This window comes from Lepidochelys kempii, chromosome 26, assembly GCF_965140285.1.
Source record: "Lepidochelys kempii isolate rLepKem1 chromosome 26, rLepKem1.hap1, whole genome shotgun sequence".
Lineage (NCBI taxonomy): Eukaryota > Metazoa > Chordata > Testudines > Cheloniidae > Lepidochelys > Lepidochelys kempii.
In genome coordinates this window covers 11660903-11683775 of record NC_136405.1, presented here as the reverse complement: position 1 = coordinate 11683775, position 22873 = coordinate 11660903, and the positions used below count along the sequence as shown (strand labels likewise).

The 22873-nt window shown below is 38.8% G+C and overlaps 1 protein-coding gene and 1 non-coding gene across 6 annotated transcripts; both read right to left on the bottom strand.

The window, feature by feature from the left end:
• TIA1 (TIA1 cytotoxic granule associated RNA binding protein) lies at nucleotides 1-22637 on the bottom strand. Of its 5 annotated transcripts, none has more exons than XM_073325173.2 (13): nucleotides 22548-22637; nucleotides 13086-13182; nucleotides 12519-12617; nucleotides 11946-12000; nucleotides 11740-11772; nucleotides 10385-10472; nucleotides 6355-6430; nucleotides 5133-5241; nucleotides 4148-4243; nucleotides 3967-4051; nucleotides 3181-3304; nucleotides 2466-2608; nucleotides 1-1151 (listed from the first exon to the last, which is right to left on the bottom strand). In XM_073325173.2, exons 2-13 carry the CDS (start codon nucleotides 13095-13097, stop codon nucleotides 1028-1030), a joined length of 1044 nt encoding a protein of 347 aa, XP_073181274.2. In that variant the 5' UTR covers nucleotides 13098-13182; nucleotides 22548-22637; the 3' UTR covers nucleotides 1-1027. The 5 variants fall into 5 exon arrangements, with proteins under 5 accessions (XP_073181274.2, XP_073181272.2, XP_073181273.2 ...); XM_073325171.2 differs by lacking the exon at nucleotides 22548-22637 and adding an exon at nucleotides 22273-22503; XM_073325172.2 differs by lacking the exons at nucleotides 11740-11772; nucleotides 22548-22637 and adding an exon at nucleotides 22273-22504.
• A 165-nt stretch (nucleotides 22638-22802) lies between these two features.
• Nucleotides 22803-22873, bottom strand: TRNAG-CCC (transfer RNA glycine (anticodon CCC)). The gene has a single exon. It is a non-coding gene; the product is annotated as a tRNA-Gly (tRNA).

Sequence of the window (22873 nt, the reverse complement as noted above, 5' to 3'; positions counted from 1 at the left end):
TTTGTATTCAAAAGACTACCAAAGTGTATATTTGATATTCACATGCAAGACCCAAAAAAACCCTTAAAAACGTTACGCATAAATCATGTGAAAGGACTCTGCAGCCTACCTTTAAATAAGGAAACATACAAAGTTTGCTAACTTTTGTGCAAAATATTAGTTTGCTAAAATATTTTACATGATAATGGATATGTGTAAATATAGATTGACAGAAAAAAGCTGGTTCTTAGGAATTTGTCACATTGTGGTATTTGTAACAGGATTTTATATTCCCTAGTACACATCAAAGTTTATCACTGAAGATAAAAATCCTATAGAACAAATCCAACAGGGATTTCTGTAGGCACCTTCTCATGTAGAACACAATGTGACTTCAGTTAGATCCATCTGAGAGTTGTGCACACAATTTTATGCTGAGCATCACATTTTCCTCATGTCATAAGGCAAAGACAACTGTTTGAAAAATGTCTAGATACAAAATGATGTAAAATAATTTATATTTGAAAACCCTGGTATAAACAAAAGTGGAGAGATGGACACTTTATACAATAGGCTATTTTTAAAACAAATTTGTGCACAGGCTGAAGATTGTAAAGAACCTTCAGAATTCACACAGTTTTGGCTTTTTTGTACAACTGTTTACAATACATTTTAAATCATTAGGAATGCAAACTAAAACTGCACACTACTTCAGAAGAAAAAAAGTTTGACTTTGTGCAATTTTCTGCCCCAATTTAACAGTGGCAGTAATCCCTGCATTTGTTGTGTTTCAAACAAGGATCTTAAGAAACACACATCAAAAGGAGGAAAAGAAGGCAAAAGTTGGCAGACATCCAGCATCTAGTTTTTCCTGTTTTTTTTTTTAAACAATGTGGATGACAAATAGTTTCATGATTAAAATGATTTCTTTAAATAAATACACTGTATCTGACATTTGCGCTGACTTGATAAATCTAAGTAAACAAAGGCTTTACAGCACTCCTTGTTGCCTCAAGTCACTGGTGTTAGGTTCCAGAGTCCTTTTCTCTCACTGAGTTTCAAAACCTGCCATGCGATATCCAGTTTGATTAGTTAACACACTTCCATTCTGCCCCTGAGGTGGCGGAACTCCATAATTTGCACCCATCCATGTGGCAGAAGACTGTGTCTGACTGTTGTGGAAGGAGGGGGAAAGAGAGGTGATTACAGAAAATGTATAGTTCCAAGAGACTGAATTTACATAAAGAGATTGGAGAGGATAAGAACTGCCACACTGCAGTGAAAGCTAATTAGATACTTTCCAAGTTTTGGCCAACAGAATCTTAACCAGTAAATAGAAAAATTCCTAAATGTAACCCCAGCTCTGCGCACTGATGTTATGGCTTTGGGCAAGTCATTTAGGACCTTACTTTAAGGCATGCCAAGCACTATTGAAGTCAACTGGAACTATAGATGCTCAGCACTTCTGAAAAAAATTCAGGCCAATTACAGATGGGAAAACGAACAAGTTCAGTGGAGAGAAAATCCCTCACAACACTTGTCAGTTAGATTGGTGTTACTTAAATGTTTATAAAGTGTAGCTATGAGTATAAGCAAAAGAGGAAAACTGTTGACAACAAAGGGCAGTAAATGTAAAAACAAAGAATTCAAGCACGAATTCTGCTCCTGTATGTAGCTGAATTTTAAAGAGGGCCAGATTGTTTTATAAACAACACCTGTAGTTATATTAAGAGGAGGATGCTATACCTCCTTGTCTGGGCTGGCATGGGAACAGAGGGGAGGAAAGTGTAGAGCTCAAGTGGCTTGTTGCCACCAGACCCCTCAGAAGGGGTAGTTCAGTGGATTTCAGTCAGTATAGTAGATTTGAGTTTTACTACTGGTTAACAGATCCAGCATTTAAACCCTGAAGTATTCTGCGTAAGAAACCAATTTTCAGATACATACTTAATATAGTATCCATCATCCCAAAACATGAGTGCATACGCACAGACCTCACTTCACCCACAACTGGGAAGTAATGGCAGCTGTTTGAAATAACTAAATACTGATCTAAATTTAAAATTCAAAGGAATTGTAAGTTATCATAGTGTAATTACCAGAGTCAGAATTTGGCTAGGACAAAGGAACAAAATGTGCCTATATTTACACAAAGTTCAAGATGACCATTAGTAAAGAGAGAGTACTAGTTTGACCAGGACACTACATTTTAGAGTAGGTGATGTATACAGCAGTTCCGGCATTTTTCCCAAGGGTAGTAGTCCCTTACACCCTGAAAATATTTCAAGTATGGTAATTATTCTGCCAACCTAAAATTCCTCTTGTACTTTCAGATAGATATGGGACCTGATCTTTTTACACCAGTTTACAATGGTATAAAACTTCCTTGGACTTCAATGAATCCCAATTCAACTGATGATTTCCCCCAATGCAGCATCATTCTTGGCAATTTATTTATAGCGCACAGATCAGTTAGCGTGCATACTCACTTAAATCCCTGCTGATTCCATGCCTGTCCATACATTCCATATGCAGGGACTTGCCAACCATTAGGCATGTACTGACCAATTTGCTGTGCATTTCCATACCACTGGCCCCACTGGCCATAAGCCTGTGGATATCCAATTTGATTCTGCAAAGAAAGTTGAAATATTGAATACACTACACAGTCACCTATTGATGGAGAAACTCCTATCTATCAAGCTAGTCTTTCATCAAGAACTTAAAAGGTCTTATATTCTAATACCTCATTTTGAAGGTTATTATAGAATTTATCTGGGCAACTCCCTCTAATGCTATATATATGAAAAATCACCCCACCTCCTGCACACACACATTTTGCTGATTATTCTCTGGAGTACAGCAGTCTAATATTACAGATAACTCTTCCAGAAAGCACTGCAGGAAAGAGCAAAGTTGAGATTTAGTCAGAAACTTAAAGCTCTTCCCACTCTTTCTTTATCATTGACCAAAGCAGGTTTCCTCAAGTTCCAAAGAGTTTAATTTTGATCAAGTATCTTAAAAGGCAGATATCAGGGACCTAAGAATTAATTTGGGAGGTCACATGAGCCACGTGACCCTGAAATCCACAACCCACCACCCTGAAACTAATATGTATTTCCGTGCTAGAAATCTGTTAAGAATCTCATTAATAAGATCACACTAATCACCATCTTACAAGGCAGTGTAAATCTGTTCTCTGACCTGCTGGATTGGATTGATCATATCTGGTGTTTCTTTGCCCCAGTAGCATTTCACAACGTGCCCTTCTAGAGCCGTTCCATTGACAGAAACAATTGCACGTGCTGCGCTTTCGTGAGAATTGAAGCTGTTAAGGTACAAAAGGAACATCAATATAAACCCACCCTCCATACACCTACGGACAAGACACTTGAAAGGAGACTGTCAGCCTAAAAGTGTGCTTGCACTTTAAGAAGTTTTAAGAGTTTCCAAGTTTGATTACAAAAAAACCCAAAACAATGAAAATAATCGTTTGCAGGAGAAACTAGTCTTTGCAAGGGAACTCCAATACTGCCGCATTTATTTGTACAGAAGATTCAGAAAGCAAAACTGACCCATCTAGTTTCACTGTCTCACCCTGAGTGAGGGGCAAAAAGTAAGTAGCACACAGGTTAGGTAAAATCTGAAATTGTGTTAAGCTGCATTGTTTGATTATCTACAGCGCTGTCAGTGAAAATAAAGAAAGTGCATTTAAAAATAGGATTCTGAATCTGCAAGAATCATATCCAATACGTACAGCTATGAAATGATAAAAAGAAAAGTAGTACATCGTTGTTAACTCAGATCAACATTACCACACAAACAAGATGAGACTACAGTTGAAACTGTAGACACTGAAGGATAGTCTAAGTCTGTCTAGGCTAGTTTCCCACTAGAAACATTCTGAGGCCATCTGACACCAGTGCTTAACATTTTTGCAAGGGAAAGGTAAAAGTCACATTTTTAAAAGTGAGCAAAAATGTAACCTACCGTATAAAAGAGTACCCTTTGTCTGGGAAGACTCGAATTTCCATTATCTGCCCAAACGGAGAAAAGGTCTGGCGCATTAGCTGCTCTGCAGTGTAGAAAAGGTAGACAATCAAAATTAAGAAGTACTTCTGATTTTTAGATCGTTTTATGAGGAAAGCCCAAAATTTAGAAGATGCCATACCTGTTAGTCCTGAAGTAACACCACCACAATATACAGTGCAGTTGCTTGGGCTGGACTGATTTACAACATCATCGTAAGACAGCTGTTTGGTGTTTGCTGTAAAAAAGTTTTTTTTTTTTTTTTTTTTTTTTTTGAAGTTTTTCATTTAAGCAAATGATTTACTTTCCTCCTGTCTTCAGAAGTCTACAAAGAGCAAGGATCCTAAGGCTTTTTTGGGTGATGCCTAAAAGCATACCAATACATTTTCTCCTGTAAATCTTTAATTTTACCATTAGTCTTAGCTTACAAAATATACAGCTATAACATCCTCCCAAGTGCTAGTTTAGGAAGTGAGAGAGATGTAAAGCAAAGAATTGCAAGCATTAAAAGGGACATGAAAAGTCAGTGAGGTTTCCCAACTGAGTCATTTTTGCAAAATAAAGAAACAAAAGTGCACGCCAAAAGGAAAGCTACATTCAAAATACACGATGATCTCAAATAGGAGACATGTAAATCCCAAATGATGAATGGTATGGATTACTGATGCATAAAATATTTAAAGGAATGTCATTTAAATTAAGCCCAAAATTCAGGTTTATAAATCTAATTTTAAATACACTTAATGGAAATACTTCCTTCCATCAGTTTAAGTCTAAACACACTCCTCCCCCACCCTGTATCTTCACCACAAAAGATGCAACGCTGGCAGTGCATGAAAACAAGTTAAATCAAAAACACTACTTTCATTGTCCAAGGTGACTGAAATGCAAGATTGAATAAGTGCTGAAAAGTAACTGAAGGGTTTTTAAATACTAATATTGTTAAAATGTAAGGAAATGTGTAAAGTTATAATTTAACATATTTCTTCAAGCAAAATCTTTACTTCTGAATTCTACAGGGCATTGAATTTTTTCATGATAGAAGCGCTAATACTTAGAACTAATACGAGGTTTTATTTGTTCCTTATTTGGGTGGGGGCAAGGTGGACAAAAAGCTAAAAACCTACATTCATATGTACTCTTTGGAGCTGGAGGTTTTCGTGTTGCCCAGTTAGTTCTGATTTGTCTTCCACCAAGCCACTGTCCACCCATCTGCTGAATAGCATTTTCTGCATCCTGTCCATAGGGGAAAAACATTTTTCAAATTCTTTTTGAGCAACACCATATTAAAAGCGAATCATTGTAAGTCTGTCAGACTCAGATATTGCCAACTTATAACAAATATTGAAATAAAATCCGTGCTTCAAAAAGATGTTTAAAAGACAGGATTCAGGCAGTTATTTTAGGCCAAACTGAACGTATCCCATGAAGAGTTATGCACTCTTGTATAGCATGTTCGTTCAGTTGCTCCACTAAGCTGAAAGGCTGTAGGAACATTCCTTCAGCTGAGTCTCTAGCTCTCCCTCATCTGCACTTAGAATAAATCTCTCAGACCTAATATTTTAACCTGGTCTGGCCTAACACCAAGAAAAGTATGTGGAGTTTTTTTTTTTTTTTTTTTTTTCAAAACTCCCCCAATCTCCCATTGTCAAAATATACGGAGACCACATAATGGCTTGCCCTACTTATTCTTCCCTCCAAAGTGTATTATTTCCGAGTGACTGAGTGTGAGAGAGAGAGAGATTTGGAGCCATAACAAGTTATTAGTACCCTGCCCATAAAGAAGCTGTAAGTAGGAATGTTTGATTATTCTACGTTTAGTACTAAACTGGTTAACTCCATTTTCCTCACTTTATGTTGAATACCCTCCACTTCAGGCCAATAATAAGACTATAAAAACTGACTAATGATGTAATACAAATCCTATAAAGGTAACTCCAAATAGAAGTTGCTCTAGAGATTAGTGCACCAGACCTTTAAGCACTAAAACACTGCCATTCTGTCAGAGCCAAACAACTCAGTCCAAAGTAATTTGTATTTAATGTAAGAAGAAAAGAGTAAAATTTTCAGGTACAAGTATCAGCCTCAGTGAGTATTCTAGTTTTCATCTCTGTACATAAATACTTTGCACTTACATAGGGATAATGCTTGGAAAGTGCTAAGTACTTTATAAACATGAATGAAGCCTTATGATATCACATGAAAGATGGGGATAATACTACTTACCTATTTACAGGTCGGGGCACTGATACAGTACCAGATATAAAAGGGACCAAAAACGTTCATGTTTTACATAGCTGTTCTCTTTAAAGCAACTACCAAGATTTTACAACTCATACCATCACTTACCCATTTATTGAAGAAGGAAACAAAGCCATATCCTTTGGATTTCCCTGTTGCCATATCTTTAACCACTCGTGCATCTCTAAAAAGCAGAAGCAATAGCCAATTTAGCATTTTTTTAAAAAAACTTGATAAAATGAAAGTGAGTCACACACAGAGCTCATTTTCATGTTTCACCTTTATTAAAGTGAACTGTTTAATGCACCAGCAACATATTCAAAACAAATTCCTCCTTTTCTAAACAGAAACATTACTAGTGTTTTGTCATGTAGTAGCAAAATTAAACTTAATTTTGTAAACATGCAAATCAATAGTTTCTCTAACAAACACATATTTTACAATAGTTGGTTCCCAGTTCAAAATGCTTTTACATATTGTTAAGACACTAAGCATGGTCAAAGCAGCTATTCAAATGACTCACTTAAGCCACACACCTGACTAACATTAGCTGAATGGCTCTCTTTAACCATGCAATTTATAGCTTGCTAATTGCCAACACATTCTACCTACTCATTAAAAATATAAAATAGAAAAATGAAAAATAGGAATTAAAAGGCATACGTCGCCTGTTAACTGAATTCTTTAAGTTTCTCAGGTCAATTCGTTACCCCCTTTTTGGACTGTGGGCAGCTGTAAATTTTGAAAAATTGACATTTTCAGAAATGGTTGCATTATCGAAGGAAATAAAACACTAAAGACATTTACGTTTTAAACTATATACTATTATAAAGAATTTAAAACTGCATTCGCAAACAGCAATCATACAGGATTGATTGGAAACTACAAGATATAAAGGCAAAATTTATAAAAGTAAGTAAGAAAACTACAACGTTTGTCCACTGTGAACTGTAGCTTGTAGTTAGCCATGGCAATTCTGTCCATTCTTCAGAGACACTCTGCAAAATAACCAGAGGCCTATTATTTGAGATTGAGTAAAAAAAAAAAAAAGGAGAGACCCGGCTACGATAGCTAAACCCCATTTGTGGAAAGTTTGATTTTATTAAATGGTGTTTCTCAGGCAAGTCGTGTACAGTTAGCCAAATATCAAGTACACACACACCCCTATCCTGCCCTCCCCAACCCCACAAAAACACAGGCACTTTTGAAAAAAACAAGACAAATAAAACCAGTCAGCAAGTCATGCAGTGTAAAGTAAAGTCTTTATAAAATACGGTTTAGATCAGCTAGATGCACAATATTCAGTACTCCAAGGTTGGCAGAAAAATCACAATGAGAGTTCTATGATGCCAGTTTTAAAACCTTGTAATAATTGCATTCTGTATTAAAACCTAGTTCTTCTACATATACGGCTATAGAGGATATGTAGATCACTGAAAGACTCAAATTAAGACCACTTCCATACACTACAGAATGAAATGTACCTTAGCCCTTCATGAAAAAGTGTTAAACTGCTTGCAATTTTCTGTGTTAAGAAAGTTTGAATAAGTTACAAATTGCCTGAGAACAGTCATTTATGTAATCTTAGATCAATTTGCTCTGCACAGCCTAAAAAGGAAATAAAAAACTATGCTATACTTACCCTCAACTGAAAACTTTGAAAATAAGACTTGAACAAGTGAAAACATGCACACACCAAACAAAGGGAGACCACAATAAAGATGTATGTATTTACATTAGAGATTACGTTGTACAAAGCTACCAAAAATTCTTAAGTGCTAATCATGTGTTGGTTCAACTTTGATTATTTCACAGAAAACCAGGGAAAAAAAAAATCTCAATCACATTTCCAAGAAATAGTCAATAACTAAGAAGAGTTAAATATACAAAAAAATATTTTTTGTATCATTTTACAAATATGAAGCATTCTTCACACATTTAATTGAGTAACTGTGTGAAATCAAAGTCCCACTATTACTATTAACCCTTACTTCTTTAGGACAACAGTTTATAACAAAGAGGGCTCTTAAATCCTTTTTTTTTTTTTTTTTGCACGAAGAGTCAGCTTGAGCCAAGGTGACCTAAAAGGTTTTTCAGATAGTTTCCCCTACAATTACGTACTGAATACCCCAAAGAGAAAGGATAAGAGGGTCACTCACACAAGTTATTTGAAACCTGACTTTAAAAAAAACCCAAACCTTTCAGCCCTGCAAAGTCTGGATAATCAGCTCTCTCACTGCAGAGTAAATCACCACTACCAAAATCTCTCTTGGAACAAAGCAAATGATATAGAGGAACCCAGTAATCCTGTCGTTTTTCAGACATGTGGTACACAGGTTTAAGAGTTATTTTATACTATTACAAACGCCCCTCAGAGGAACTGATAAATTAAGGAAGCACGTTTAAAATAGCCTATGTTTGGGACTAACCCCCCCTTTACACTCTGAGTATCGGGAGAGAAACTACAGAGTAAGGCAAGGCCTACACTTAAAACACTAGAGTGGCACAGCTGTTCTAGCACCACTGTCATACCTCAGGGTAGAACTAACCAGTGACAGCAGGGATTTTCTTGTTGCTTCAGATAACCCACCTCTCCATTAGGCAGTACGCTAGGCTGTCTACACTGAGGGTTAGGTTGGCATAACTACATTTTTCAGAGGTATGGATTTTTCACACCCTTGAGAGATGTAGTTATGCCAACATAACTTTTCAGTGTAGACCAGCACTAAGCCAGCTCTCAAAAAAGCCTTGTGCAGTTGACTGCTAGAGCAGTATTTTGGGGTGGAAAGAGGACTGCAGCTCTGAAAGAAGATCTGCCTAAAAGTATCTCTCCTACATTTCAGTGTACCACTTCCTCCTTCCCAGACTCTAATCCTTCTGGACGAGGACAGATAAGACCTACTTTAGAAGCCATGTGTCATTCAGGAGAGCAGATGTTCAGCTATGTGAAGCACTGAACCTCCTCCGCAAGTAAGTATACCTGCTACCTCTACAGAGAGAGACAGTGATTAAAATAAAATAATCTAAAATATAAATTAGTGTTCTCTAAAATGAGACTCTCCTGCAGATCAAGTTTGAAAACCCTACCATAACAAGAAATGAAACTAGGATTTAAGTCCAATACATTGGACTTCATAAGAAAAACTTGTTTCAAATAAAAGCATCACTACACAACACTTCAAAGCACTCTTATCTTGGTTACCCCACCATCAAGGAGCAGCAATCCAAGTACAAGTAGTTAGTTACAAGTAAATGAATTGTTTAAAATTGGAGGAAGGAACAAAAAAGCTGCTCTTAGCCCTGCTACAAAGCATGTATTTTTCTATGCTTTTCAAACTATAAGCACTACAGCTGTATGTTAATACAGCAAATAGCAATGAGTAGGCAGATAAAGAGCTGTGATCACTACTATTGATCAGTTAAGTCTTTACACATATTGTTCTACTTGTTAACCCATCTCCCCACCTTACTGTAGCTCACTTGTTTCTCCCATCCACCTGTTAAATCCTGTCTTTCACACTCAGATCTTTGGGCCAGGGACTCTTATTTACTATGTTTGTATAGTGACTAGCACAATGAGGCCCAAACTGGTTGTGGCCTTTAGAAGCTACCACAAGACAAGTGTTGCACAATCACCAAACTGATTATTAAATTAGAAGTATAAACTATTTTATTTAACAGAACTTTCATATTAAATACCTAGACTATCATCAAAAAGCCAAAATCTGACTGAACCTGAATATGCACATGGAATTTGATTCATATTAAACTATTTTTTGAAGAATGATTACATGTATGATTACATTTAGTGGCAAAAGAAATACAAGACCCAAGTCAGAGAAACTACCCACTATGTCACCCTCCAAGTTACATGAGGATTTCTACAGTATAAAAACAAAGCTAGATGTACAGTGAATTTTTCTAAAAAAATAGAAAAGAAAAACTGACTGCTGGTGGGTAATTTTATTATGTATCCCTACTTACTCAAGTAGAAGAACTCTGAATTCTCTTTATGAACACAAAAAAGTGTGTGTTGCAGTCATTTCAGCAACTTGACTGGACTTTTACTTACTGTAAACACAAGCTTGCCTCCAGTAAAAGGTAACGTTTAATTTATTTGCCCTAAGAAATCACTTACGATATTCTTCCAAATGGTGCAAAAGCTGCTTTTATATCTTCAGTTGTAATTTCTGGACTGAGGTCTCCAACAAAGACATGGAAATGGTCTTATTGGGAAAAAGAGAAAAAATAATTTACAAGTTTGAAGAATGTTCCTGGAAACACAAGTAGTATAGCAACTTTATATTGCATTAACTTCCATATATCTGAGAGCTACATGGGAAACTAAAATCCTTTACCTATCAAAGGTAACATTTGTCACTGCTTCAGATATAGCCATCACTTGATGACAGTACAACAAAAGCAATAATTTTAAGGATAATGTTGTGATGTACAGTATTTAACTCAAATTTTGTATTTTTGTAGTTATGTTCATAACCAGTCACTATTTTACCATAGAAAGATTGCAACTGTTTACTTAAAAGCTAAAGCTTACTTTGAAATCTAAATGTTAAAATTCAACACATTTACAGATAGTTCATTAACTATCCAAAACTTTACCAACTAAAGCATTTAGTGGTTTTGTGAGCAATGTAGAATAAAATTTGCTTTAAAAGTAGGATGGATATTGAACCTAGCTACAAAATATTTGGTGTAAACCATATTTTGTGAAGAACAAAGAAATACCTTGCATTGCAATAGTTTGATGTTAAAGAATTTGACAGTTTTCTCAAAAGTCAAACAGTTTTGGTTGCCCAGCCATTACATCATGTGAATCCATGTGTATTCAATATAAGTGAATCCATGTGCAAGTGAACTAAGACTGAAGGCAACAGATGAAAAGAGTAATCCTTCACTTTATGTCAGAGCCATTAAAAAGAGCACTGGAGAGAAATAAAGATCCCACATCTCAGGATTTTTTCCACTTTGATTACACAATTTTTCATAAAGCATATTTTAATAGTTAACACTATACAAACTAAATTGTATTAGAGCAGGTGTGAAACTTACAAATCCATTACAATACTAGTTTGGTTAAACTGCAAATTCTTAAAAGCAGTTTAAGGCTGGCCAAGTACAGAAGCAACACACTGGGTTGCCACGAAGGGGGAATTTCAGAAGCAATTTAAGTACTCCAAATGAGTTTGTATGGAGCAGCACAGACAACAGCCTTGAAGGCAGCTGATTATCTTGCTCTCATAGTGGGTGAAATTCTAGAATAGCAGTCATGACTAATGGGGTCAAAGGACTATAAGAAGCAGCACCAGAATGAAAGAGTGGACAACAGACCACATTCTGATGCAATGGGGAAAGGAGAGGGAAATCTTGCCACAAACGAAAGAACAAAACAGAACAAAAACCCCCAAAATAGCTTCAGCTGGTTAGTGAATACCCTCGAGAGATTTCATTTTATGTTTAAGAAGATACAATTACCTTGTGAACGCAGTGTGCTGACAACGGTACTACCTGATGACAAAGATTAGATTTGTTCTTAAGTTTATTAACACAAACACATTTAATATCATCTTAGGATAATGATCAAAACATTACTGCAAACATTTGTATGGTGCTTATTGCTTACATTTAAAAACTACTTGTGCAAATAAAAAAATTACTCAGAAGCATAAAGGGGCACTTACTGCTGGTATCTTTCTTCTGGCTGCTGGGGGTTGTTGCCCAGTTCACTTTGACCTCCTACAAATAATATTTGCTAAAGTTATATCCAAGTAAATTGGAACCATATTCCGATTTTATTAGCAATTAATTTCTATACTGCAGGTGAAGAAGGTACACAAGTTTGCAGTGAAAGACATTAGTGGCTGAAGTTTCTTGGTTAAATGTTCTATTTTCAGCTACATTAAGCCATTTTACAATGAAGATAACTAACCTATCTTGCTTTATTGCTCTGCTAGTCTCTCTCACCTTCAAGATCAATGGAATTAAAATATTTATTACAATCATTTTGACTTCTTCCCTGCCCCACTTCTGTGCCCAACCCTCCTATGAACTGTCACTATCCAGTTTCTACCACCACAATCAAAGCTCAAATGAAGTTAAAAGTTCTTCACTTTACAAGATAAAAAAACAGGAGAAAGTGTTTACCTTTTGTGGCTCAGTTCTGCTTGGGGTTTTGTTTATTTTCAAGATGTTTCATCCACATCATTGTATATATTATTTCCACTGCAACTCACCCTTTAGACATGACAGCTTACCTTACCCATTATCTTCCGTCCATTCATAGCAGCTAATGCTGCAGCCGCGTGACGATGCTCGTAAAACTCCACAAAACAGTATGGATCATTTCCAGCTGTCTGTTAAAAAAAAGCACATCTTATTAAACATTATCACCCCCTCAAATTTTACCCAAAGTGTAGCTGGTGCCCAGTTATATTTATGTCTGAAAGTCTTAGCAATTTAGAGAAAGCTTACTGAAACAGCTTTAAGCCAGTCACAATATTAACAACGTATTAGAAAAATATTTTAAAACTATGCTATGGTAGGCATCTTGGTTTGCATGTTTTGTGCCTCCGCACGCCCTTATGATATAACAAAAAACTAGCAACCAACGTTTGAGTCCAATTACATCAAATGCTCTATTCCTTTTACAAAGTCATACCCATCACTAAAGTTATACTGAAGTTTGCATCAACAAGTTAAGCTCCTCAGCATCCTTCTTTAAATTTCTTCATTGTACTCATGAAAAGTTAAATGTTTGGGAATTTCTCTAAACTGACATGCTACAAGGAGTGAGAAAAGTTATCCAAGTAAAAGGCCCTTACATCCATGATCATTTTGCAGTTTTTGCATGGTCCAATCTGGCTGAACAGCTGGAGGATTAGTGCCTCAGTCACATCTCTTGACAGGTTCCCTACATATCTGTAAGATTAAAAAAGTTTATTTACACGTTCCTTTTATTTTCTCCAGTCAGCATTATTAAAAACGAAAACAGGAACTTCTTGCTGAGCCAAGCATAAGCCCTTAATTTAGCAAAATATTTTACTACGAGTTAGCAAATTCAACAGTTGTTCTGAAAGCATTTTTAATATATTTACATGCAAACTACATTCTAACGTCAGATTATGAAGATACTCCAATATTAAGACGTTCAGATACTACACTGATGAGTACAGTATAAAAACCTAAATAGCATAGATTACATTTTCCCATTCAAACCTAATCCTTGCAAGAAATGTTGGATTGATAGCTTTGGAGACTGTTGTCATCTGCTGATTAATGAAAAATTAGGCCCAGATGTTGCAAGGAACTCCATATGCATATACTTGTGCCTGAGAACATCTCCATTGACTTCAGTGGAGCTCCATGTGAACACAGGACTCTCCAAATGAGAAGCTCCTTGCAGGATTGGGCTGCCTCACCAACGTGCTTCAGCTCTGGCATGGATGAAAGCTACAGCCATCTCCACACGTATTATCTGCATTATGGTAGCGTCTAGTCCTCAACTGAGCCCCATTATGCCAGGTATTGTACAGACATATAGCAAAAATATAGCAGTCCCTGCCCTATAGAGCTAACCACTATAAATAAATAAAACAAAGGGTTGGAGAAATGGAGCATTATCCCCATTTACAGATATGAGAAACACAAAAAGCTGTATCCACACTGTGGAGATAACCCCATAGCATGCAGACAGCCTATGCTGACAGCAGGGATTTTTCCCATCTGTGTAAGACCACCTTCTCCCTGAAGGAACTTAACTAAGTCTACAGAAGCATTCTTCCATCAACATAGCTGCATCTACACATGGGGCATTGGGGGGAGAGGTAGGCATAGCTATGTCATTGAGGACCATAGAATCATAGAATCATAGAATATCAGGGTTGGAAGGGACCCCAGAAGGTCATCTAGTCCAACCCCCTGCTCAAAGCAGGACCAATTCCCAGTTAAATCATCCCAGCCAGGGCTTTGTCAAGCCTGACCTTAAAAACCTCTAAGGAAGGAGATTCTACCACCTCCCTAGGTAACGCATTCCAGTGTTTCACCACCCTCTTAGTGAAAAAGTTTTTCCTAATATCCAATCTAAACCTCCCCCACTGCAACTTGAGACCATTACTCCTCGTTCTGTCATCTGCTACCATTGAGAACAGTCTCGAGCCATCCTCTTTGGAACCCCCTTTCAGGTAGTTGAAAGCAGCTATCAAATCCCCCCTCATTCTTCTCTTCTGCAGGCTAAACAATCCCAGCTCCCTCAGCCTCTCCTCATAACTCATGTGTTCCAGTCCCCTAATCATTTTTGTTGCCCTTCGCTGGACTCTCTCCAATTTATCCACATCCTTCTTGAAGTGTGGGGCCCAAAACTGGACACAGTACTCCAGATGAGGCCTCACCAATGTCGAATAGAGGGGAACGATCACATCCCTCGATCTGCTCGCTATGCCCCTACTTATACATCCCAAAATGCCATTGGCCTTCTTGGCAACAAGGGCACACTGCTGACTCATAACAAGGGCACACTGCTGACTCATAACAAGGGCACACTGCTGACTCACTGCTGACCACTCCCAAATGGCCTAGCTATGTCAACCTAACTTGTAAGAGAAGACCAAACCAAAGACTAATGCCCCAATTCAAAAAGGAACTTAAACAGGTGCAGTCCCAGGGTTTGTGAAGTGGGCTGTAGCTCACAAAAGCTTATGCTCAAATAAATTGGTTAGTCTCCAAGGTGCCACGAGTACTCCTTTTCTTTTTGCGAATACAGACTAAGACGGCTGTTACTCTGAAACCTGTTACTATTCTATGATACTTCTAAAGGCCACAAATTTCTATCATCTGGATAATAATGGAAGACAAATTAGAACTTAAAATCATTTCAAATTCATCAAATAAAATCAACCTGCTTTTAATACATACTCAAATTCCATTAGCAGAACCGAAAATGGTTACTAATGTAACAGTTTAACAAGTTTCTCTATCAAGTATTTAATAGAGTATCAGAAAAACATAGGACAGGAAGGTACCTTGAGAGGTCTGCTAGTCCACTCCCCTGCACCCAAGGGAGGACTAAGTATTATCTAGACCAGGGGATCGCAACAATTTTTTTGGTGGCCTTGCTAGCTAGTAAGTCTACTGCTATGAAAAGTGATATCTGTATGTTTGTTATATCATTTTTTACAGTAGCAGACTTGCTAGCTAGCTAGGAGGCGGTGAAAAGTGATATTAACAAACATACAAATATAACTGTTCACAGCACATTTACAAAATCCCAGCAAACTGGGGGACAAATTAAGCCCTGGATGGTGAGGTGACTAGTGAGGCAGCGGAGGCCAGGGTGATGGATGGGGGCTGGAGGAGGCATTGGGGGCCAGCGGGTCCGGGCTGAAGCCCTGCAGCCAGGGACCAGAGCCCACCGCCCCATGGCTGGAGCCTGCCACCCCAGGGCTGAAGCCAGAAGCCCGAGCTCCACAGGCCCCAGGAAGGTGGGGAACTCACACAGGCTGCCTGCTCCTCCAGAGTTTCTTGCTCCAGAGTAGGGGGCAGGAATCAACCTTTTCTGGTGGCCCCGGGACAGGGGCCGCTGCTTTCCTCTATCCCCCCTAGCCACCGACCAGGAGCCTGTGGCCGCAAGAAAAGTCCCTGGTGGCCGCAGGCAGCCATTGTGGCTGCATTTGAGAAACACTGATCTAGACTATCCCTGACAGGTGTTTGTCTAACCTGCTCTTAAAATTCTCCAATGATGGAGACTCCACAACCTTCCCAGACAATTCATCATGCTTAACTACCTTGACAGTAGGGGAGTTATTCCTAATGTCCAACCTAAACCACCCTTGCTGCAATTTAAGCCCATTTTGTCCTATTCTCAGAGGCTAAAGAGAACAACTTTTCTCCCTCCTACTTGTAACAACCTCTTATGTACTTTAAAACTGTTCGATTCCCCCTCAGTCTTCACTCTCCAGACTAAACAAACCCAATTTTTTCAATCTTCCCTCATAGGTCGTGTTTTCTCGACCTTCAATCATTTTTGTTGCTCTTCTCTGGACTCTCTCCAATTTGTCCACATCTTTCCTGAAATGTGGAGCCCAGAAATGGATACTACAATCCAGCTGAGGCCTAATCACTGCGGTGTAGTTCAACATAGAGCATAAGATCCATCATTCTGAACCAACAGCACGTGAACAAACTTTATGAAACACAAAGTATTTGCTTTTCTAGACAGAGGGAATAGATGCAGTATTGTGTTTTAGAACCTGACTTTGGTTTACATTTGAACAAAAGATGGAGATGAGCAGTCTACAGCACATGCTAGTTAAACAAGCCAACTAAACCTATCAGTTGATTTTTGTACATACGTGTTTAATAAGGTAATTTTGTATGCTAATTGTTCATTTACTTCAGTCTTCCTTGGGTCTTAAACAACTCCATTTGACATCATAATCAAGATGATTATGCAAAACAATCAAAAATGATAAGATTTGTTAACTCCTTTTTGACAGGAGTCCTGATTTCCATAAAATTTGCTTCACAGCAGCTAGTGTCAACATATTAACACTAAAAAACTTGGGACTCCATCTTAGTTCTGTGTTTGAGAGGGCCAGTTTAAAACGTTCTTTATAATATTCAACTGTGTCAGTACCAAGTTTCTTTAGAATCGTGCCTTTATAGCATTTTTGCAACCTCAAGAGTTAAAAAGATTCCTATGACAGCACCTTCCCACAAACTATAAGTTAACGTGGCAAACCTTAGTGTCAGAAAATGGTGCCAGGCACAAAATACACTAAATAAAACACAGGCAGGCAATACAAACAGCAAATTTCCTGCTCAGTCTGGGTTTTTATACCAACAACCGCCAGCACTGCATCCGAGCACCACAATATGCAGGTTGTGTTCTATTAATGATCTGATGATAAAATGTAAGTTAAGGACAAAGTGACAGCCTCCTATTAAACTTCCTGCACTTATAGCAAGCTCAAGATGGATTTGTAGCTTTAATTTCTTCATTAGGAATCCTGTATTAGAGCTACTTAAGGTAAGGGTTGTTTTTTTTTTTTTTTTACATTTTTCTAGATAAAAGGGCTTAAATAATTTATAAACCACAACAGAATAGGAGCTCAGTATATGAGACGTAGAAGGCAGACACTTTGTCCACTCAGCTACCATGCCTTTAATTAACTTCTACTGGAATTTAATGCGTTTTGGCCATCTGCAAGCATGAATAAAAAAGTAATACATTAAGAAAAATGGCAACCTTAAGTATGACCCAGGGACTGTATTTTAAAAAGCTACACACCTGGAAAATTTCATCAGGATCGGATTGTAATGTGTGCGCTGATGTTTTGACTAAAGCAAGGATTTCTCTGCATCTTAGTGATAAAGATTTCTCTTATAAATAGTGCAGCTATTATAATGTTTAAAGTGATATTAGGTGGAGTAATTTAAATAAAAGTTTTGGTAGAAGAGTCCAGATGTTCAGTAATCAGTTGAGTAACAGCCCCACCCCACATCAAATGTAGTCCTGCACCAATAATAGCTAGTGACTTATATAGCGTTGCATTTAAATTATTACTGTACATTAAATTCAGTTGTTTGAGAACTTATAGCCTTGCACTGCTTTCAAGGTTAGCTTTATTAACAGCATAAAAGTCATAATGTTTCCTAAAAACTGAATATCTACAAATTGAACACTCAGTGAATAATGTTTCCTTTTCACCTGCATAATTACATAGCAATCTAAGAAGTTTCTAGGATGTTGGATTTAGTTGTATAATCTCTTGGCAGCCATACAAAACTTTGTATCAGCTGGAGCTGCAAAAATATGTTCCTGCAGGATCAATATCTGTAACATGAATGAATGGTGCTACAAGTTTTCTGACATCTTAGTGTCAGTGATGTCTAATATCAAAACTCAGTTCTTCGTGCATGTGTGTCTAGAATATCCAGTTCTTCGTGCATATATGTCTAGAATTCTGTATACATATGCAGAATGTCTTAATGGACATGCAAGAGGCATAACATCAGAAAAGCAAACAATGACTCGCTAAATGGTAGTGATGGTTAATGAAGAAAGCCAAAATGGAAGCTGTAAAACATGCAAGTAGTCTCAGAAACGTGAAGTAGAAGAATGGGTTAAAGATATCAAATTTCCACTTCCCTTACTTTTCAATATAGCTTAACTCCAATAGTTGCGTACCTCTGCTACCTAGTCTCAATGGCTAATAACTTTGCAGATGCTTTGCACTTACTGGCTAAAGAAAGGCATGCAAAGTTCTGAGCTGGTATCAAACATTCCTAAAATATTAAAAGCTCTGGTCAAAGAGTTAACAAGAAGCAAAAGGCTGAAAGAGTTCATAAATGTAGTGTTCATAAAATGGACCAGCTACTATCATATTATTTGGGAAACTATGCTTAAAAATTATGCATGCATAGTAAATCTAAAAACAGATTTGTTAGAGAAATATTTCATATGCATTTGAAATAAAAAATTCCCAAATTCTATTTTCAAAAAAACTGGCACTATGCCAAGCTAATCAATATAAGACATACTAGAATGGGTGGTTTTCCATAGCTGCTGCTTCAGTAGACCAACAGAGAAAAACTACGCTATTCTAAAGTGGACTGATTTTTTTTTTCATAATTTATTACTGAAGTCAAATATGCTAAATGAATTCTCTAACATGTTAACAGGGTGGTTTAGTTTAAGATTTGGGGGAGCAGCAAAGGTGTAATCATAAAAAATGTAGCTCTGAAGACAGACAGTATTGCTTGGTGACAATAAACTACCATCCTACTAACTGTTCAGCAGTTGTCAGTAGTGCCAAGTTTAAAAAAACCTAACTTACTGCTAGTGTTACATTTGTATGCACGTCAAATTCACAACAAGACACAAAATGGTAGTACTTTAAAGTATGTGAGGTGTATTACTGGGGGATGTGATGGCTTTATAGAAATAAATTAACAATACCTTATGTGGAGTGATTGCTGGCAAAATAAGTTGCTAGATTGCATTTACATTGAATACCCCTCAAAAATACACTAGAGAAGTCATAATTTATTGGGCATCAAGTTAAGTACTGAATAACTAGTGAAATTTAAAATGGAACTTAACTGTGCTGTGTGCCTGCAAACTGAAAGCAGCATCTCTGGTTTGAAAAGGACACTATGCTTTCCTGCAGTGGTTCTCACCAATGCTGTCCACCCAAGACCCATCTCCCATTGAGCAAAATGAGAAGGACACAGTGGTTGTGACATCGCTTCACCCTGAGAAACCCTACTTTATTGGCATTGCACATGTATACTGGAGTGTAGATTAGGCTCACCTGCTACATTATAACTCTTCATTGTGTTAATCTAAATATTAACAGAAATTACCCATTGATATTTCTATACTCCACTATCATTTCTACAGGCTTTTTTCACAGGGAGACAAAGCTACATTAAAGCTACTGTGGAGAGGCAATGACAGATTAAATACATTAAGGGTCCAGTCCTGCACTCCTAAGTGTAACACAACTGAAGTCAGAAATAAGCATGTACATGCAACAATTGCAGAAGTAGGCACTAATATTAATGATTCTTCCGAGCTAGACTGGCTAACCGTTCCAGCAGAGGAGGGAAAGTCTCTCCAGATATGGGAATATTATGGTTTTTCATACCCTCCTAACTATACTCTTCATTAATTAACTGGTACTTATTTCCTCAGTGTAGGCTTCAGCTGCTTCTGTGACGTTCTGCAAGTGACCCTAAAACTTGAATGCTCAAACATTTATTTAAACAAAATCAGCCGTTACATACCTTACTATGTAAACATAAATAGGCTACTCAGGGATTGAGTTACTTAAACAATATAGCTATCAAGCCAGCTCAGCGGCGCTTCGAAGTATCAAGGCTTTAACAACCTCATATCAAAACATTAGAATTACATGAATATCTTTATAAAGAAAAGGCTGTTTAAAAACAACCTATGTTCTCCAAAAAGAGCTACTAGAAACAACTATTCTAAGAAAACCAGAAAGATAAAGTTTAGAAATTGACAAACACTCAAAGACATGAGTGTTCAATCACACTGTCTTGCTGCAGTTGGATAGAACACTAATTTAATCCTTCTATGAATGAAGATTTTAGGATTTTTGCGTACAGTTTTACTAACGCTATCAGCTATTCCAAATAAACTCCAGACTCATACGTTGGAAAGTGTCCTTATAGTCAATATCTTGAGCATGTGAATATTGCAGACTGAAATTTAAATTAATGGCACAATATTCCAGATGATCTAACTGTAACTCCCCTGAAACTGACTCAAAAAATTATTATTCTCAGAATATTGCTCAACAGCTATTTTTTGCAGGTCAGAAACACATTCAGGCTTTTGCAATAAGCTGCATGTATTGAGTGCAGATAATTCATTCTTTAAAGCAGAAGCAGTACACTTGAAGTAACTGGTGAGACCATTAATCAAGACTCCATATGAAAAAAATCAGAGCGGAAAAATAAGAACAATAGGAAGTTAAAACCTGAGTATGGGGCTGAGAATGTTCTGAAAACAGATAGATCACATGTTTCAAGCAGTTGAAATGGATAAACTGAAAAGATAATGGGACCTTAGTATTTTTTAATAGCATGTTTACTTTATCACTTAGGAAAACAAACTAGAAAAGTTAGCGCAGGTCACAAGAGTCCCGTTTTCCTGAGCAGCAAGTCAGTCAAGACATTTATCATGCCCATGGGACATGTGCAAAGCATCATTCGAGGGCAAATGCAGGAACTTTACCCTCACTTTTGGAAAGATCCCCTCCTTCTGATTCCCCTTCACAACTCCTACCTAAACATCAATACACCTAAAGGTAAGACATTATAGATGGTGGCAGCAGCCTAGCTGGGAAAACAAGTTAATAGAACAGCAAAGCTAGAGAAGGGTGAAATCATGAAGTCTAAGCATTAAAAATCACTCCAGATAAAAATCTGTCAGGAAGAGGAAGGGGGGAAGAAATGTAGGCAAGAGTTATACCTCCAGCTCTCCCATGTATTCAAATGGAGCCAGTTGTGTGAACTGTTGATTGCTTTGAAAAAGCTACCAGATTTTCAAAGCAGTGTGTTAACGACGCCCACATTACAAGGAAAATTCCTCATAATTTACAACCACCGCCCCCGTCTCAGTTTATTTTAACAGTACATTGCCCTAGTATGGCAAATACCTCTGAATTTATGCAGATTTACCCCTCCTGTACATTTCCTGAACAGCTTTAGGGTCAGTCTTCATGAAATGGAATCTACTGCGAAGTTGGGTGGTGGTTGTAGTCGTTTTAAACTGTACAGGCATTTGATTCCTGTTTTGGGGGTTTCGCTCAATTAGAAGTCAGGATTATTTTGAATCCATTTAAAAGGTCAGGCTTCGCGTTTGCAAATTGGGTTAATACAACTGTGCAGATACAAGCAGACACAGATTAAGTCGTATGCTCGGGAAAAGGTACACACACAATCCACACACACACACACAATCCACACACACACACACACACACACACACACACACACAAAAGCCTTTCAGAGAGAGAACGAGAAAGAAAGAACGAACAGAGGGAAAAATAAAGAGGACAGAAAAACCTGGACTGGGAAGGAACAAAGCCTTAAAAACAGGAAGGGGAAAAAATTGGGGGGGGGGGGGGAAATCAGATAATCAATGGAGCGAGGGCACTGGGCGGTTTGGGTCAATTCCTCAACCCCTACCTCCCCCGGCCCCCAAGCTCCCTCTGAGGGAGTGGGGAATGAGGGACCCACTTAGCCCAGGAAAAAACACCCATCAGCCCCCCTCCCCCCCCCAGCCCTTCCCCCCTCCCCGAGCTGCCCGAGGCGGCGGAGATGGAGCTGCCCTCGCCCGTGACCGGTGGCGCCGGGGGTCATATATAAGCCCCTGCCCAGCTCCCCCGGCCCGGCGTGAGGAGGGGGGCCCGGCCCGGCCCGGCCCGGCCCCTCCCCGCGCAGCCGAACAATAGGCGCGATCGCCCCCTCCCCACTCACAGGGTCTTGGGCATTTCGTCCTCCATGGCTCCACCGCTGCCCCTCCCACCGGGGTCTCCTGCCGCGCCGCCGCGGCCCAGTCAGCGCCTGGGGAGCCCGAGCGCCGCCGGCCCCGCGAAGCCCACAAGGCGGACAATAAGCCCCGATGCGCCTCTCAAAATGGCGGCGGCGGCGGGGGAAGGGGTCCGGCGCGGCCGGCTCAGGGGGGGAGAGCAACAGCGCATGCGCAGCGGGGTAGCCCGCCGGCCGGCAACAAACGCAGGCGCATTACTAACCTCTGAGGCCCGTTCCCTCCGCCGGCCCGGGCATTGCACGCCGCATGCGCGCTACGCCATACGTGAGCCCTCTCCTTCCGCCGGTTTCTTTTCTCTCCGCCTTCCCTCAGCGCACGCGCACTACCGGCCGGTGGCGGTTCCTTCTTTTCCAGTCGCCTAAATGTTACCGCAGTCTCCGGCGGTGCGCTGCTATGGTTGACTCCTCTGCTGCTATAATGAAGCAGGGGGGTGGGGTGTAAAAAAAAAAAAGTTCCCTGCGCCGCCCGGGAATCGAACCCGGGTCGCAAGAATGGGAATCTTGCATGATACCACTACACCAGCGGCGC

Coding starts and splice junctions, on each gene's coding strand:
- TIA1 (XM_073325171.2), bottom strand. CDS start 22,298: ATGGAGGACGAAATGCCCAAGACCCT. Junction 12,001..12,518: donor GACGGAAGATAATGGGTAAG/GTAAGCTGTCAT, acceptor TATTATTTGTAG/GAGGTCAAAGTGAACTGGGC. Junction 11,773..11,945: donor CCAGAAGAAAGATACCAGCA/GTAAGTGCCCCT, acceptor CTTTGTCATCAG/GTAGTACCGTTGTCAGCACA.